This window comes from Xiphias gladius, chromosome 3 (genome assembly GCF_016859285.1).
Source record: "Xiphias gladius isolate SHS-SW01 ecotype Sanya breed wild chromosome 3, ASM1685928v1, whole genome shotgun sequence".
In the NCBI taxonomy this organism is placed as follows: domain Eukaryota; kingdom Metazoa; phylum Chordata; class Actinopteri; order Istiophoriformes; family Xiphiidae; genus Xiphias; species Xiphias gladius.
This window is the reverse complement of record NC_053402.1, coordinates 17,657,031-17,676,562: the sequence shown is the minus strand read 5'-3', so window position 1 is coordinate 17,676,562 and position 19,532 is coordinate 17,657,031. Positions and strand designations below refer to the sequence as shown.

The window sequence follows — 19,532 nt, the reverse complement described above, 5'->3', positions numbered from 1 at the left end:
CTTGCCAACACTGGATTTAAACCAGTATGAAGAATATGTATCCTGTTGGACATATCTCCTAAGTTTGTTATGTCTGTCACCCGAATCTGGTCCACGTCTGTAGCAAATAAGAAGGCGAAATGTTTTCAGATAGCAGAGTACATGATGCACAGCATACAATAACACTCAGTAGATTTACAGACAAATCCATTACCTTAATGATAATTTTGCTTTAATATCAGATTAATAATACTTCTTGTTTTTATGTATGTAGTAGTTCCACACAGATAAAATAAGATGTGTGCTATAATTTCATTGCCATTTAAGTTTATGTTATAATTTTAAATCAGTATTTTTAAATGTGTAAATCATATTGAACAGCTTTATATTGAATAAGAAATATGGCACAAATTTACAGGATGCAGAGTGATTCTCAAGCACCTTTGTTTTTTCCATAGCATTAATTTTAATATTTTTGTGATAAAATACATTTATGTCACATGCCAAAAAGAAATAGATGTAATATTTATTCATTCATTTATTTTAATGGCATGTGAAATGTGTCATTTAAAAAGACCAGTGCGTCCTGATTGAAACCTTTTTTAATGTGCATGTCGAGTTGAAAATAGACTTTATATGTGCCCATGGGAAAATATGTGTTTGATTTTACACCGCAGTTCCACAATAAAATATCTAATAAACAGCACAGAGCAATAACACAGCCAATAAGACCACACAAAACAGAAAACCAGCTGCTCCTACCAACAAATCATCTCAGTTTGACTGATGCTGAAGGAATTTGTGATCATCTGTACAGAGAGGACTGAAGAAACCAAGTAGTTTAGTGAATTCAAATTTTTATTTCTCTTGCCAGTAGAGAGCACTGCTAGTCTGTTGTCACATTTAGGCCCGACAGCTTGGTTCTTCTGAAAGGGTCTTTCTTAAGAATGTAAAGGAAACTATTTAATGCTGCCAAGAGTATGAGCAGGAGGGATTTTTCTAGACATAGATCATGTAATGAGTTCAATCTTGCCAGGTGATACTATAGAGTCGTAGTTCTCATAAGTCTTTGCTTAATGCTTATAGGTTGCACTACATCAACAATGAAAGGAATTTAGATTTTTTTGTTTCATAGGATGAATATCAAATCATTTTAAAAATATGGAAACACTACAGTTTTTACTGCTGTTTGAGTCAAAAATTGCCATACCGAATGGACGCCATAGTAAGTCGTTTAATGATTGTTGCTCCCCTGACAAACACCTCTAATTGGCTCATTCCCCTGCACTCAAACAGACACAAAGGTGTCCAGCTTTGTCAGTTGCTGTGGGCTTCCTGAGTGGAGGAGAGGAGTCTTAATAGTACGTGGCAGAGCCTGTTGTTGTGGCTACAAATTTTTGACTGGGCTGTGCCTTGCTTCTGGAAGGATTATTTTCTCAAATAATTCTTGATAAATGTTGTGAATGCTCAGCAGTGGTGAACAGGCCTGAAGGGCATCATGTCAGTCTAAATGTGATGGATGCATGCTAATGCGTGCTGAAACCCATCATACTGCCCTCTTCACTCTACTGCTCTGCAAATAAATGTCAAAGAACTCTTGACATATAATGCCAAGGAAGCCCAGTTCATACCTTTAGGATCCATTAAAACATAATCTGTGCAAAATGAGCCCCCAGAGTAATCCAGTGCCTGCTTTGTTAGGCCTGTCTCAATCACTTAGTGCATCTCTTTTATTGAGAGACATGTTTAATCGTTGTCTATCAACATCACAGTCACAAGTTTGGTATTCTTTAGGGTTTTTAAGTGTAGTTAATTAAGTGTACTTAATTTTTTCATTGTAAATATATTATGTCTTATTGCTCAAATTGGGTCACTTATCTAAACCCATCTTCAACCTCAACTTAAACTTTTTTGTCCCCAAGGGAAAATTTGTCTCACAGCTAAGTAAATCACAGAACAGACTTAAACATAAAACTTAATAATCAAGCTTAACCTTGAAAGTAGGATTATGACTCAGACCATTGTTTGTTTTGTGTTTTTTGTTTAGGCTGCTATCCAGGTATTTTTACACAATTTACGGTCAGAGCTGATTCACCTTTGAAACCATACAGCTTTTCCAGTTATCTTGTCAGACATAAAACACTATATGATAAACCGGTACTAAAAAGATCTCCTGCGGTATTACCTACTCTGTTTTTTGTTTTTTTTTAAGCAAAGACAGCCAAACACCACGGTACATTCCAAAGTGAACCTCAGATAAGTATATTAAAGCCAGCAGCTGAATGCAGTGAACTGAACCACAGCATGAAATAGTTCTATAATCGACAAAACCATAAAGCAACAGATTACTCCTCCTGTGCTGGTGCAGTGGGACTCTGGATATGCATAATGTTGGACCCTCCTGTCGGTCTCATCTTTTGCTTAATGTGGTGGATAGTGGTGCATACAGCCACGCGAAACAGCTAAAGGGGAGACAAAGGGAGACTTTCCTTTCCATTTTTCTGTTTCTTTAACAGGGCTCACACATCTCACTACTCTTTTCTTACTCTGTGCTGTTCCTAAGTGGAGGGGCTTAATGAACGAAATAGTTTTCTTTGTCCCTCCACAGGCTTAAGACTAAGAACACTCCAGCCTCCCCAACCAAATTACGAAAGGTAAATTGAACAGGTTAAATTTGAATACGCTGCCATGCAAACAATAACTTTACTTAATACTGAATGACAGCGGGCTCAGTCAACACTGCCATCATCTGGCAGATTGTTGGACTGTTATAGTTTCACAGCAATTTAAAACTGAACAAAGAGAAACATGTCTAGTTTGACAAAGACAGCTTTAAAACAGTACCGTTCAGTGACCTTTCACCCATTGAGGTGATTGTGGTTCAGCGCATCTCTGAACCCCAGCGCCACCTCAGCCTTTTGACAGCCAAAGACCCTCAACACCCCTGCAGTGGCTATTAATAACACTCAGAGCTCACAGTCAACTCGCTGCTTTCTGGGAAGAGAGAGAATCCATTGGCTTTGTCTCGACATCTGGAATGTGCCGGAACTCAGCCACAGTTTCTTAATTGGTTGTGATCATTGTGACAAGAGCTGATCATTGCAGCTGATAAACCAATTAAGCCATTTGATTTTGCCAGTTGGATGTGTGAACCACATTGCTGTCTATAAAATTAAAACCTGTAACACTAAAACAAAAAAAATACATGGTTAGTTGTTTAGAAAATACCTCTGAAATACACAATATTGTGTTTAAACATTATGCTAACCTGTAAACATGAGGTTCAAAAAGCTCAGTGTATATAATAATAATACTTTTTATGTACTTTTTTGACATTTACACCAGGATAAGACTATAAGAATTAAAAATGCTAGAATTTAAAAAAAAAAATTAAAAAAAAAAATGGATATATAGCTTTTCTTAAGAAAGAAATCAATTTAGTATGTTTTTGTTACATTACGAGAAGGGAAAGAGGTTAGTAGCTTGTATCCTAGTGGGATGACTGAGAACGTTAGCAGTTTTTATAGTTAAGATTTTTAGTTTCTGCACTTAACAGTTCTTAAAAAATATTTTCTTAGATCCTAAACACTATCCTTATTTCTATGTTTGTATTTTGTGAGTGTTTGGTAGTCTTTATTGTTCATGTAACATTTTGTTGTGTAATTTTGTGCTGAAATATTTGAGTTTGCAATGCTTCATCCTTTCAAAACTTGCCTTTTATGTGACTAGTTTTTCAATGGCCGATCCACAAAGATTCAGCTATTTTATAGCACGTATATAGGCAGTTCTTTTTACCCATTCTGTACAAGACTCTAATGAAGGTCCTGTGTCACATGCATTGGCTAAATAAAGAACAGACCTTAAGTAAGCCAGTTAGAATTTCAGTCATTTTTCACATTTAGTAAACTACTGAAGCTGTCAGTTTGTTGGCTTTCAAGGAAAATTATTTTCCTTATTCAACTTAATTCTACCTCAGTTTAAACTCATTTTTTTTCTCTCTATCCTCCTGTGAAAGAATACCTTGCAGATTCACTAACATTTATAAACTTTTGACTTTGCAGAATAACCTTGAACACACCCAGACGATGTCGGCTTCTAAGGCCTGGAAAAGGACAGGTGAGAGAGACTTCATGTGCTCAAACACACACCAAAGTCTGTCTGAATTAGCTGCCAGGCTGAATCATGGAGGAGACCTGGATTCCATTCAGAGGAAGAAAGAAAAGCATCTAATGAATCCCAGGAGAGAGTCAGAAAATCCTTAGCCTTTTAAAGATTTCTCATTCATTTATTCATTCATGTATATACATCAAATGGCCTTAGCATGACAAACCTTTTAACTGAAGGACACAATTAGTAATTTATTTATTCTGTGCTTAAAGATACTATGTGTAAGTTTTTCCTATCGCTATATAGCCAACATTAGCATTAAAAGCTGTTTACTTACCAGTGTAGAAGAAATGTTGCGGTTTTAGCATCAAATGTCATTCCTTTACTCGGTACTACTTCATTCTCTCATGCTGGACTGAGGGCAGACTGGATGCTACAGTGACTCACAAAGTGGTGTTACGAGACGGGCTGGGGCTAGCTGGTTAGCATTGTTGACTTCAGTAGACGCATAAAAGTGATAGAAATAGAATGAATGCTGAATTTGCAACGTTTCCTCTAGACTGGTAAGTAAACAGCAGCTAATGGTAATATTGGCTATGTAGCAATAGCAAAAACTTACATAGCACATATAGCACCTTTAACCTCCACTTTTTGATTGTGTTTTATTTTGTAACCTAATTTGAAAAAATGCAGACCTACACAGGTAGATTGAACCAAAAATAAAAAAGTACTGTGTATGAAACAAATCCTTCCTTTCAGATGCCTTGCACTTCATCTGAATGTCATTTTGAAAGGTAAGAATTTAACCTTCCCTCTGCAGCTGTGTTCAGGTGAAAGAGTGATTCAATTTTGGTGGCAGTGTAATCCACATTTTCATATATCTGGGGCAAACAGGAAACGCATAGCGACAGTCTCAGCTGAGGCAAATTCAGTGAAGCATCTGTCAAAGTCTGATGACATTTGCATGTAATATGAGTAGTCAAGCTCCTCTGTTTCTTTGCCATGATTCTGACGTTTTGAATGCATGTTTTGATAGTAGAGCAGATCCTGGTGTTGCAGCTTAGTTGACAGAAACTGTACCTCCAGTTGCACTTGAAAAGTAGCCATAGATGTGATCTTATCAATTTTGTTGTTGTTTTTTTTAATTTCAGTTATACTTCCAGTTCATTCTGAATATCAGTTAGTAAGTAATGAACACAAAATCCAGGAACCACTGCTTGTCTTCTAGTTGTGCATATTCTGTATGTTTATAGTTCTTGAGACACTCTTTGATATCAGGAAACAGCTCCCTAAATCACACCAAAACTTTACCTTTACCCAGCTACTGCACGTGTATGGGTCTGCTCTCCACATCATTTCAGATGAGAGTGAAATATTTGCCTATCAAGACTTCCTGTCTGAACTGAACATAATCTTCTTTGTGACATCCCTCAAAAGATCCTTGATATTTATCTTTATCCTTTGTCTGGCCTTTCAGTAGAAAAAGTGGTAGCTGTGCCTCTTTTTTACTCGTGTCCTTAAGTGACATTGTGATGGAGACATATAACTGATGGAAAAATGATGCAAGGTTTGAAAATTAAATCCCTTCTACAATATCAGTGGACTTATCAAACTGGAGTAAGACACATACACACATGATAGCATTCTGTCAGCTGATCCTGGAGATTCTTTGACATTTCTTTGCATGTCTGTGTCACGTGCTTTCTGGATAACAGAATGTCCTTGACAGCAGCCATGACTTTGGTCTGTTTCTTACAAACCCCAAAACAGAGAGCAAGTGGTCTTGAAAAACATCCCCATGTATTAAATGCCTTTTTACTCATAGACAGAATAGCACGATACTTCGGGTGCTACATTTAATCACAAAAAAATGGACTGCTGTGCACCTATATGAGAATTTAGTTTTTGCAACTTTGTGTTTATAGTTCAATCTTGGCTAGGAAATCCCTCTCTGGGATTTAGGCATGGTTTTGAAAAGCATTACCAGGTTGCCTCTCTTAACGATAGCAATACCAGCTATTTCAAAGACGTTGGTGTGACGAGGAAATAACAGTAGTAGTGCATCAAAATATTATTTTACGAATTGTGTCTTATAAAGTATGCCCTTAATACCACATTCCTTTGGTGAATAATGATAATGCATACATATATAATTAATGTATTATCCAGTCCAAAAAAAATCCAGAATTCTGAGAAATTCAGGACAAATAGGATTTTACTCCACAAGTATAGTTTGTCAGTGTACTGCTTAACTTTATCCAGGTCAGTTCTGTCCCCTATCCATTTCATCCACACTGAACAATGACCTGCTCTTGTGATAAAGAAGGACATTAGCTATTCAGAGCAACATCCAGGGGTTTCAGTTTTGTATAGCACAAAGCACCCAACAATTAAAATTTCACATTTGAGCAGCATTTTCAGGAAAATCTTGCTTTTCTCTGTATCTCAGTGAAAGTTATTGTTCAGCTTTTATGTCTTTTGGGGAATCATTTAAGATTTGGAAAACAATTAGGGCAACATGTAAATCCTGCACATAAAGCACAGGGAGTCTGTAGTCTTATTTAGCACTCGTTTAAATTCATGTTACATGTAAACCTACACCAGTCCTTGTAAAATGACCCAATTTTTTCATGTTCAACATTGATAAACAGGGAAAAAAAAAAAAAAAAAAGAAAATGCGTGTCATTGCAAAGTGATGAAAATGGCTATGTGTTATCAATCTGCAGCCCAGGGCTCCTGTTCCACATTTAGGGTAGTAGAGTGAATAAATGTGGATAGAAGTGTAGGTCAATAATAAAAAAATAACACTGTGCCTGTGGGATGTGGGGAATACTTTAATAGTTCCTTTTCTCAGACTGGGATTGTAGAACACACATATCAATTTAACAAGGTTTTATTGTAAAGTCAGAGTCCTTGTTTGGTGATTAACTTTTCTAATGGGTCACGAGAAAACTTCACAAACCACAACAGAGGCCACTGTATACAGTAAAATTGCCCTCTCTTCAGCTTTGTTTGAATATCTCATAACTGAGCAGCTGAACAAAGCAACAGATTGTTATGAAAAAATATCTACTACAGCTCCCCAAACAAAGACAGTTTGAGGATTCCTATTGAACAAAAGCTATAAAATTATATGAAAGCTGAAGGAAGATGTTCACATTGTTAGAAAGACCTCATAAGTTAAGTAACAACACATTCTCCTTTTTTGTCAGATTTACCTTCCTTCAGATCAGAATTTGCTACAGATGATGGATAAATGAATTATTAACAGTAGGTTCACGGCAGAAGAGCTCATTTTGGCTGACAACACAGGTGCCATTTCTGCCGTTTGAACACTGTCTACTGTTATGTTCCTCTGGAGAGATATAAGGCTACTTCATTCCAGCTCATTTTCTTTGAGATGCAATATTCACAGTTGTTGTTTCCCTCCTGTTGCTTATTTAACAGTGTAGGGACATTGTTAAATATTATTTTCTCTTTTACATATTTCATTCACATGTAGTAATGTGCTTTTAGCCTGTTTTTAGCCTGAACACAAAGAGATTTAGTATTTTTGATGGTGTTTGAAATACCAAATTTCCCATGGTGTTCCACAGGCATTTCTTAGTCTGTAAATCATTATGATGCTAGATTGATTAGTGTGTTTGAATTTTGCATTAAAGCCAGCTTTCATAAATGTCTTTTTTGAGTCTTCATACAGATAAAAGGCCTGGGTCTACTGGTCAGTGTATGATGTGTAAACGTGGTCTACAGAGAGCCTTTGAGGGTGTGGCACAGCAAAGGTGAGAAGCTACTTAATGGAATGGATGTGAAAGAAAGAAATGAGATAAAGAGGTGCAGCCAGTCTCCAAACTCAAAGAGGCAGCAAAATTATATGCCACGTCTGTGACTTGAATGACTGTCATCATTCAGTTAATAGAAAGAAACCACTGACAAAAGAATGAAGGGGGAGTCCATCTGGGAATCTTTCTCTTTCAGCTTGGTTTTTTGTGCTGATAATGATAAAATCAAGTTTGCAGAGTGCTGACCATAAAGAAGTAACACAAGTAAAATTAAAACATATAAACCAATAAAACGGTAAGACCAGCCACTCTTGCCCTTATCATTTTTTAATTCACTGAGATTTCCAGAATAATTTGGGATATTTAATTATAATTAAATATAATTTCCAGTTTAATTTTCTCCTGACACAAAAGGTTCCCAATCAAGTATTTGAAAATCACTGAGCTTTATCAAGCCTGATTTTACATTTCATCCGCTCACTCTTGGCCATCACTAACCCTTTGCATGAAATTTCTTGTTTAATTTTGGTCAAACTCAGAGCTTTGCTCTTCATGGTGTCTGTTGCCAGACTTATCTGAGTTATTTTCCATTTTCAAGCTTCAGCTGTTGAGTACCCCTTAGTGATGCTCCCCATGCAGCAGTTTATGGAATCACATTTAGATTTACTCTTATCTTCCATATTTGCAAGATTTCTGTTTGCTGAAGCTGTAACTCCTTGTGTGCAATTTTTGGCAAATAGCCTCTGAGGGACTTACTGATGGAGACTTGTGTTACAGTGTTAACAATGAGATGTTCATTCAGTTTAATTGAAATGTTAATCACGTCTGTTGGTGGGACCTAAAGCCACACCAGAGAAGAGATTTGGGAAATAAAATAGTCACTGTAGACTCGTGACCCACCTGGCAATATTGCTGCCTTGCTGAGCAGTTAAATAAAGATGTGAGACACTTAAGCAGTGTCCTTACTAAGGAACATAGTGGCCTTGCTATCCCCAACTAGCCGAAGCATGAAAACTTGTGCTTTGCTTTTAGGACTGATTGAAATAGTTAATCAAAAATAGTTCTCAAAACCTGTAGGGTCTTTTAAAGCAAAACTCTACCTTCAAGAGAATTGACATTGTTTTTTGACGCTGGAAAGTTTAGTCAGGCTTTTTAGAAATTAACTGGTCTCTCCTAAAGTCTCTCAAGACTTCAAGCATCTGTCATCAGTCGCATAGATACTGACGTAAAACAAATCTTGAAGATTTATGACAACAAAACGAATATCTCGTGGTTGTGAAAATTGTTTCTCTTGCAAATGATTCACCTTGTAGTGCTACATGTGACCTTTTAACATAGATAAACATTTTCACATAAATTTGAGACATTAGCTCAAATGCTACAAACAAGAAAGGTCACCACTGAGCAAGCCAGCAGCTTCTGTTGACCTCTGTACACTGTATTTTACATTGTGTACAACAGTTTGAGTGTTTTTTATTTAAGCAATCTGGATTGAATTGCAAGACAAAGTTAGATGGCTTTACAGGATAGAACAGAGAAAGCATTCTGTTCTTACAGTATAAAGACAGCTAATGCGTTGAGAGATCTACAGAAGGGCAGATAGAGGAACAAGTGAAAGGTTAACTGTATTAATTTGTTCTAAAAAAAGCCTAGAGCAACACTGTTGAGATGGGAAAGGCAGGAGATAGGTGTATATTGTGCTTTAGAGTAAAGAGAATGAAGAGATTTTGAAACTTGAAAATGATGCCTGCACCTTGAAACTGAATCCAGTCTCATCTTTCCTTAACAAAAACATGGACACATAAAAATAAACACAAACAGAAACCTTCCTTCTAGGCAGCACTGTTTTTCATTAAACTATCCTTGGACTAGGTGCAGAGAATTACCTGCAGACCACTAATATTTCTTTCTTCACGTTATCTTGGTTAGAGAGGCATCAGTATGATCTCATCACAAATAGAACAGGAAATAGTGAGGTGTAGGTTAAACCAAAACTTCAGTTTGAAGGGATACAATGACCACAGATTGGTGAAATCGAATTGCAAATCGTATTTTATACTTTAAAAATATATCAGCCCAAGTTATTGCAAACTTAATAAAAGTGTGACTTTTGCAGTGATTAAACTGTGAGCGTAATCAGCGTATCACAGGCTTTTAACCCGGGAAAACAGTCCCTATCCCAAAATAACATGTTGACCTTTCTTCCTGCCTCGAGCAGGAGGAAAGACTTCCCAATGTCTTTGTCTGCTGCGGTGTCATCTCTCTGAGGAGCTCCACATTCCTAATCTCTGTGTGCCTCAATTCAGAAACTCTCAGATTTTGCTCCAAGCTGCTGCGCATGCTTTTGTAGCGGCACAATGATCTGGCTTTGTTACTATGCAATGGCATGTGGAATGGATTAATTTGGAGCAATGACAGTCTATGCTAGCCCTGCTGATGTCTATTTATGTCAAGGGAATTGCTCCCTTATTAACTAACTATTTTGACTGCGGTACAGTGGAAAATATGACCATTGATGTCTTCTCCTCTTTCAAAATAAACATAGTTCCCTGTAGAGTTTAGCTTTGTGGTTTTTTTTTTCATGAGAGAGGATACACCAGTGTAACACAGTGTTTGTAGATTTGTTCATTATATTCCTAGTTACAAGTGGTAGAGTGCATGAAGAGCAGAAGTCTTTCAAACATAGACATTAGACATCCACTCCTCTTTCATGGTCTTAACCACTCACTGACTCCCAGTCAACTCCAAAGTCCTACTCCAAATATCTGAATCATTAAGCTGTGGAAACGGAACCTTAGCTCAAAGATAAACATTGAAATAAAATGTAACATGTCACTTTGGGTACAACTGAAGAACATTTTGGCTATTGCTGCTGCTTTCAGGTCACCCTTTATTATGTAACTCCACAGCAGCAGTTTGCCAGTGAGATGTTGAAATGTCCCTCATTATCTCAGATGATGACTCAGATTTAGTAGGAAAGACATTACTTGTTTTTTTTTGTTTTTTTGTTTTTTTTTTAAATAAGCAGCAGCTCATGAAGAATTTTTCTGTGGAAGGAACCACAGCTTGTTGCATTATGGTTTTTCATGTCAGGGACTAAGAAATCTTGACAGCTTCCCATTCAAAGCTTCTCACTGGGCATCATTGCAGTTTCATTATCATTGCAGTCATGGAAAACACTTGGCATAGTCCGTCTTCGTTGAGTGTATGCATAGAAGAAATGTATGTTTGTTTGTGAGAGCATCTAAACAGTTATACATTTGATGATAAAATGGGGGTAAAACTTGCATATGGTATAATATTACCCCTAAAAGTGCACCATTGTTATTAGCAGTGGTAGCAGAGATGACTACATAGTCCATATTTCATTAAGTAATTCAGTTCATACAATTAAGTGTTTGTTTGCTGATAAATCCCCCTGAGCCTCTGAGAGAGTCTGTTTCAAATCAGCAGAGTCAGCTATTCCATTAGCCTGTTACTGGTCAGACCAATGGTAAGGTGGAAAATTACTGGATATGGCTTGCGGTCTTAGTCTAAACAGTGTGTGTATGTGCGGTATATGGGTGTTGGTGTGATCACTGCTGTGCATGGAAGACGGTTCTGGGATGCCAAAATTTACTGGACAGTGTGTCTGAAAGGACTTGTTTAAACAAACAACAACACAAAAGTTGATGACCTGATAACTTAACTTGCACGTCAAATTAGCTTTATTTATAAATTCATTGCTTTACTTTGAAGGAGAAAGAGAACATTGATTCTTTCTGAAAACATGTGACAATTGCTCAAAACTGCACATTTTGCTGACTCTCTGGGAATATAAAGAATAAGGTAACGTAAAATATAAACTCTATTTTAACGGCTACAACAGAGCTTCTTTACTAAAAGCTGTTAGTCTTAGGCCAGTCTGTCTTTGATTTTAGAGTGTACAGCTGTATTGTGGAGCAGAAGAGATTTCCGAAGAATCCTGGGGCTATTGACACAGTGTAAATAAGTGTAAATAATTACTTTTTGAAAAGCATCTGTCCCAACACATTACAGAAGCTTTTACGTAAGGAAAACAATAAATGCATGCAGTGGTAATGAACACAGGCTGCCATGAACTTCTGGGCTCTCTGAATTAAAAAATGTGGTACACTTCATCATTTACTCCAGTGCATTAGTCTGTATATAAATCCAAATTTATTTGAATTTATCTTTGCCCCATGGATTGGCTGTGTGTTCATTTGAAAATTACAATTCTGCATTATTTCATGTGTGAAAAATCATGCAGCCTTTTTCTTTATGTCATTGCTGTAGGATCAAGATTTGTCACACACCAGGACATGGCTGTACCCCTCTGTCTGACTGAATTAGGTTACTGTGCTGATTTAATTTCCAATGGGAACCACCCTGGTGGTAGGAAACATCATTTGCTAATTAACAAGAACGTCTCCTGGCGTTTTCAAGAAAATGACCGTGCTCCCAGAGGCAGGTTAACACCGAAGTTCTGATAGGAAGCACGGCTGTAAACAGGAATGATCTGCAGTAAAATGTCCAAAATTGATTGAAACAAGTGCAAAAGTAGAGTGAAAAGAAAAGTGGTACCTTCCTGTGTGGAGCTTATATTTGGCTGTATGGCTGCAAAAGATGAACTGAATTGGTTGTGAAATTGTGTGTATGTGTTAATTTTAAAATGCAAGAGAAGTGCTACTATTCCAGTGTAACACATCGTATTCTATGGGTCAAGTATTTCAGGATGTCTGTGAAGATCCTCAGTCATCCAGGTCATGGTTGTCCAAGAAGGGCTGAATCTAGGGCAACTGGACTTGGTTGTAGATACTTGAAGACATTTCACCTCTCATCCAAGAGGTTTTCTTAGTATTTCAGGGAATCTTCCTAAATCCAAAAACATATTGTGTTTGAATTCCAATGCAAGGCTATGCTACCAAACACATAAAGAGAGCAAAGCTTTGTCTCTGATAGCACAAATTCATAAAATCCTCCTTTCATTTTCTGCTCTTTTGTTATCGTGCTATTCTAATGCTGCTGTCCTTTTTATTTAATCATGCAGGTCACTTATCCACAAGAGACAAACCTTAGACTCTCCACTGAGTTAAACTAACTGAACAAGGCAATAGCACTTGGCTGAATCAATTCAGCTCTTTTATTTATCCAGGCCTTGACAGATAAGCATGTGTTGAGCGTTTCACGTAAGAGTGGCAGCTCCTCCAAGAAATGCCTCTCAGTGGTATATCTGTAGTGAGGCTACAATGAGGAAATCAATGTGCATACCTCCTGGTGCTTGGACTGAATGAGTGTGAATGTGAGGTTGTAGTCGGCTAATGCATTTGAACAACCTGTACAACATGAGCTGTTGTATGAAAAGTTGTTCTTCCTCTTTACTGATCCAGAGCTCGGACTGCCATTTCAGCTCGAAAGCACTTGCTTTCTTTAAACACTAGCAAAGATTCAAATAGACATTTTCAGGATGACAGTGCGCAGAGTAAACCTTCTTTGAAAATATACATATACAAACTGCAACTAATTTCATCTATACCGTAGGGAAATGTGTTGTAGACCAGCAAAGTAAGCATTTTTTCTTTAAATCGGTAACTATTATTAACGCTCAACATCAACGCCAAAATGACTTTTCCAAATGCGCAGCTTAACACAAACATGTAACTGTTGTACTGTGAAATAGTTGCATCCTTGTTACTGCTATAAACAACATTCACTAAATTGTCAGCCTATTTTCATATTAATAAATTATCTTCTAAGAGACATAGTTTCACAAGAATTAAAAGCACCAAATGAACAGGTTCAAGTTTTGAATTATATCTGTCATGGAAAAATAAAGACATGGCTTTAAAAAGTCTGGGAAAGAGGCAGTTTTTAAAAATAATTTTAATGTAGACAGTATAATGACACTTCACTTTTTTATGGCTGGATCACACTACAACAGAAAGTCCTATAACCGGTAGTATATTATATGGAGGAGGTCCTTTGGCTGCACTCTTCTATGTTGTTATGATACCATCTGGTTTGGTGTTGAGGGGGCAGCCAGTAGAACTAGTTAAAATCATAATTAAAAAAGGAAGAAAAACAACATAAGAGCTGTAATATGCACCGAAATGTTACAGACAACTTACCTCTGTTGAAATTTGTTTTTGCTGATGGTACACTAGACCATATCATCAGCCAAATGTTGCTTTTTTTAGTGAAAAAGGAAGAGGTAAGTCAGTTGAATAAACCAATTACAAAATGCTTAATGCTTAAAGTAAAGCTGTAGTAGCTTTACTGACATTTTTTACCTGTCAGTTGGAATGTTAAATTAGGTCCATGAACACTGGCTACAGTTGCTCATTGCCAATAAACATTCCCTTTGTTCAAGGTAGGCTACACTTGGGTGATATTTCTAATACATGAAAATAAGTTGAAATCATTGGCATGCCCTATCTTAAAGAAACCTTGTATCACAGTAAAAGGCAGCCATAGAGGTTTTCCACATTAAGAAAACATTTCATGAACCTTGGACTTTTCCAGACTCTGCTGAAACTATTTCAAAATACCACAAAACTGAAACTGAATCACTGGTTAAACTGTAATTCCATATAATTCATTATGGCAAAAATGGGATTGTAGAGATTCAAGGTTTTTGGAGGGCACGGGCAACACGCGAATTATATTTTACAACACATGTGGAAAGCATTTAAATGCTCAGCTCATTGATTTTCCAGGACAAACGGAGGATGTGAACTGTCAAACACCGAGGTTGTAAATATGTTTAACAGATGATCCTAAACCAAAGTAAATTGGTATTGTACATTAAGACACATAATAACATTCATTAGAGCAATTACGTAATCAAACAGTGAGCCAACAAGGAATTGGTAGCCATCATAGTGAACAGTAGAAGACCTGTGATTATAGGGGATTTCCTTTAAACTTAACCAAAATATAACATTCCTGCTGAGGTCTCACTACTGGATTTTGCAATGCAAACACATATTATACACATTGTTATTACACTAGATCTTCATGTGCAAATATTGTGTACTGTAGCTTAATAAAAGTGATTTCAGTAGTCTGTGTATGTCAAGTCTGCATTCACAAAACAAGTGACAAGTGACTATATAATATTTACGTAAATTTTAAAAAATCTTAGTTGTGTTTGAATAGTGTGAATAACAGATTTCATATAACTGTGAAATAAACACTGAAACTGTTTATTAATTATGTGAAAGGACAGTTTGGTGCACTAGATATACATATTTTGTATAAACTTTAGTGCGTACAGTTTTTTTTTTTTCTAAAGTCTGAGAATTTTAACAGCTACCCAAATACAACAATCTGCAACATTTCTTGTTATATTTTTTTTGTTTTGTACAAATTGGACTTGAGAAGACATAAATACACCTTCATACTAGCAATTCCCACGTCCCACTCAGCTATGAGTGCAGCCTTGTCCTCAGCTGCCTGAAATAATCAACCGCATGAGTAAGACTTGCAGGCAGGCTTGAGCATCCTTTTATATTGCTTGGCTTGGAAATCAGTGCAAGAAATAATCAACTGCACCTGAAAACCCTGGTTTCTCAAAACTTTTTGCCAAGTGTGGCATGAATTCCAGTGTCCTGATGTCCTATTTTGGTTAGTTTTTAGTATTGGTACATTTGCTAGGATGTAGTATTGACCAAAATTTTGTGAATTTGCAGCTTTCATGGTATAGCAGTTAAATATAGTTGTAAGTAGGTTGATGGGGTCAGTCATCCAACAAATTGTCTAGATTAGAGGACCCATTTATTTGTGTAGTAACAGACCCCAAAAAAAAAAACTTTACTTTTATTCACAACATAAACTACATTCATCCTGACAAAAGTTCATTAACTGATAGCCTCCAACAATGGACTTGTCAACTGCTACCACTTGCATTTAGGCTGCTCAGACCAGATGCATTCGTTATATGCATTCTTTAAATTACTTACATTGATGCAAACTGTGAGCCACCTTCTTCACACCAAAAATTACTTCTGTTGGGGGCATAATACTGGGGCTTCATCTACAGTATATTCTAGGATAACCACACACATGCTGGTACTGATGAGAGGCACTATTACACCAATACAACACTGGCTCAACGATCTGCAGCTACTTCTCCTAGTTATTGTAGAAATACAGTATATGTATCAGTAGGATGTCTGTTGGCAGTGACTTGGTCTGAACACATTTGCAAGTTTTCTTTCGAAATGAGTAATCTAAAGTTACACTACATTCACAAAATTTAAATGGATCTTAAGTCATTTAAGTCAACAGTAAACACTTTAACAGACTGAACTGTCTATATTTTAGAAATACTGACTGATAAACTTAGCTTATGATTTGTCCCCAAAATGGATGTACAGCATTTTGGAAATGAACCTGAATAACTGACTTTTGGACAGTTTTGTGTCTCAAAGTCTTTGTCTTAAATGAATAAAGTTCTTACTTATGTCAGTGATAGTCATGGCAATCTAAATTGGGCATGATTAACTGGCTTTGTTCGACTTTTTAGGCATTCTGAACGACAATACAAATGTAAGTAATCTTTTGCAGGGCTCATACTGAGAGTACTGTATAGCTTAGGGTGTGATTTGTAGAGGATACTGAAGTTTAAAAAAAATATAAAAATTCTGTGTGAGCTCCCAAACTGTTAGTTATTCTCATTTAACTGCGTTTTCTTACTCATTAACAGTCACTAGTTTAACATACTAAAAGTACTGAATCCTTTAATTTCAAATACATAATTAAAATAACTAGAATTGGGACTCCTTCAATTTATTCATGTGATTTTCTCAAAGTTTATCAGCTTGGGACAGGCAAGCCAAAAACTTCATTTTGGACACTGCCCTTACTGGATTAGTGCATTCATTCCTAGTCTTCATCGTCCAAGCAATGCCATCCTATTCTAAACAGTATCTATAAATTGTCCAGTAAAGCTTTTCATCGATACCCAATTAACCATAGACTACTCAACCTTGATTAAATACAGTAAATAAGATTTTTTTCTCATTTAGACACTTTTGATTTAATAAAAACTACAGTAGATAGACTAATTTTCAGATCCTTCGATATCTTATTGAATATTGAGAACTGTAAGTGTCACATGTCTCATCACTGATATGCTGTAAATGATTTATTTAGCTTTTGTGTTTTGTTTTAGCATTTGGATTACATGAATATTGATGAGAATATATTCATCACTGTACCTTCCGGAGGCACAGTGATTGATGCTGAGTCCTGTTACAGTACACTTCACCTTTAGGTGGCATCCTAAATGCTGCCCATTACATGCACAACTACACAAACAGCAGTCTATGCGGCTTTCTTGCAAAACCATCCTCAGTCAGCAGTTACTGTCTTTCTTTAATTCAGACTCCTTTTAAGCCTGATGTGTGGACAATCCCTCATACTGTCACTTCTGTCTTGCTGTTGGTGACAAAGTATGGCTGTGGGGGCATGTAGCGAGTGGTGTGCAGCTCCTTCTCTACAATGCAGAGTTTCTTTTGGCCATAGCTCTGTCGGAGTCCCAACGTGTCCTTGCTCTCCAAGGATCTTAGCACCCCTGGGCTTGTAGCAGTGTTGGAACCGTAGGACAGTTTCTTCGAGCTGTGGTTCTTGGGGCTTTTGTACTTGTGTTCATTCTGCTTTGTAGACAGCTGCCTAGGTGGGCTGTAAGGATTACTCGGCTCTGGCCCCATATCCAGTGCTTCCATGGGAAGGCTGCCCTTGGTTGTCATCTCGATCACTTGCCGTCGGCTGCTATAGAAGCCATCATTAACTTTCTCTGCTAACAGATGCACAAATAAACAACATGATAATTCTTTTGTCATTTTTCCCTTCATTGGTCATAGCATTGTATCCTGAGTTCAGAGGTAGACGGGCAGCTAAAACTTGGCCAAGCAAACAGAGAGAGATAGATTCAAGTAATGTAACTTAACATAATTATCAGGTTAATTAAAAAAGGAATGTACTGTGCACACCCTACATTGCATGTCCATGAAATCACAAAAAAAAATTTCTAATTTGCTGTTGACTTTACATTCCTGACGAATGTGTATATTCCCATTGTTTTTTAATAATTAATTGCATTAAGGCAAAAAAATTGCAAAATTAAAAAGTTGAGCACAAGACATAACTTGCTAAGTCTGCTACTTAAAATTGATATCGAATAGTTATTAATGCTTTAAATGAATAGGATAATGTCAATGGTAATTAAGGTCCATATTTCCCCATGAATGAGACATAAGTATTAGTGAAATTACAACAATTACAATACCAGTAATTCACTGTGAACTGAGGGTCATTATGTTAATTTATAGTAATGTACTGTCGAATGCTAATAGTGTTTACTAAGTACACACATACACAAACTCTGAATGTGTATTTTAATATTATGAGGTAAAATTACATTACATTTATGCCGATTAAGATATGGTAAACACAGTGTGTATGTGTATGTGGGTGTGGGTGTGGGTGTAGGTGGGTGGTTGAGTGGGTGTGTGTGTGTGTGTTTGGTCAGTTATTAATTATGCTCACATTCCACTAAATATTTGTTGATATTCATCTATATGAAGATATTTTAGTACAACACTGGGAACTCAGTAAGGCTTAGATGTGTGCCAGTGGAGCACAGAACAGTATATCTTGTCTTTTGGCATTTGTCTTGCCATAATCATCTGCTGTAATTTTCTCCTAACAGCCACTGTGGGGTGATTTTTATATTGGTGCAGACAGTGTACGAAAACAGTATTCACTTCAGCACTAATTGAGCCTGAGCACACGAAGCTTCAGTGTTAGCCTTTGTCATTTTATACTAACATTTCAGACTTTTTTCATTTTTTTTTTTTTTTTAATGAAATGTCCCCCAGATAACCCTCATCAGCAGCAGCACACTATGGATCACACTTCTTGGTTCTTGGTACATGAACAGAGACAAGTGTTGTGGTGATTAGCAGCACGGCGGGTAACAGTGCAGGTAGATTAGCACATACAGTATATTAGGACCACAAAGGCTCACATGGCTCACGGTGTACAGTATAGTTCCTTCCCATCACCACGTCCCAACTCATTTGTGTTTTGATTGCTCCTGATTGTCTCCTGTCCCCAGTCTCATTAGCTAAGAATTGCTCTATTTTTATTTTCCCTAATGATCAGTTTGTTTGACGGCACTTCAGTGGATTAGCAGTGGAGAAGCTTCAGCTGCTCGAGTGAATCACAAAGACAGAGAGCTGTTTTATGTGATTGGACGTACTACATGCATGCTGATAGCTGTCACCCCTTCTATGGCCAGGTCTGTCGAATAGCATCAAATACAGATCCACAAATACTTTCACTCCATAGTTTGAGGCTGCTTATTTCTCTTATTTAATGGGATTTTTTCCTCTGCTCATATTAGGAGCATTAGGAGAACAGGCAAAGATGAAATTTTGTCAGAGCAGAATTAACATTTTGCAGCGCGAATCAATATGAAAAGTAGTGGAATGTAAATTACTTCAGATATGACTGAATTCTTTTTCTATTAATCAAGTCAAGTACGAATACTGGAAAGAAATTCTAATACTGGTAAGGCTTCGATTTTAGAGGACCAATACATTGTATAATTCTGATTTGAAGATTGTTCATAGCGTAGATTTTAGTGGTAAATTGTTG

The 19,532-nt window shown here is 36.8% G+C and overlaps 2 protein-coding genes across 6 annotated transcripts in view; one reads left to right on the top strand and one right to left on the bottom strand.

Annotated features, from left to right (window-relative positions):
• Positions 1-19,532, top strand: part of mrtfbb (myocardin related transcription factor Bb) — a 75,801-nt gene that overhangs the window by 4,724 nt on the left and 51,545 nt on the right. For 2 of the 5 annotated variants that reach the window (XM_040157884.1, XM_040157890.1), the window contains exons 3-4: positions 2,588-2,633; positions 4,041-4,095. In XM_040157884.1, coding sequence (XP_040013818.1) covers positions 2,588-2,633; positions 4,041-4,095 — 101 coding nt within the window. Of the gene's footprint in view, positions 1-2,587; positions 2,634-4,040; positions 4,096-4,845; positions 4,881-19,532 lie in introns of all 5 variants that reach the window. The other 3 variants (XM_040157912.1, XM_040157918.1, XM_040157928.1) reach the window with 2 other exon arrangements.
• Positions 15,233-19,532, bottom strand: part of shisa9b (shisa family member 9b) — a 13,701-nt gene continuing 9,401 nt past the window's right edge. Inside the window, exon 4 of the mRNA XM_040157954.1 lies at positions 15,233-17,670. Coding sequence (XP_040013888.1) covers positions 17,288-17,670 — 383 coding nt within the window. The 3' untranslated portion in view covers positions 15,233-17,287. The remainder of the gene's footprint in view (positions 17,671-19,532) is intronic.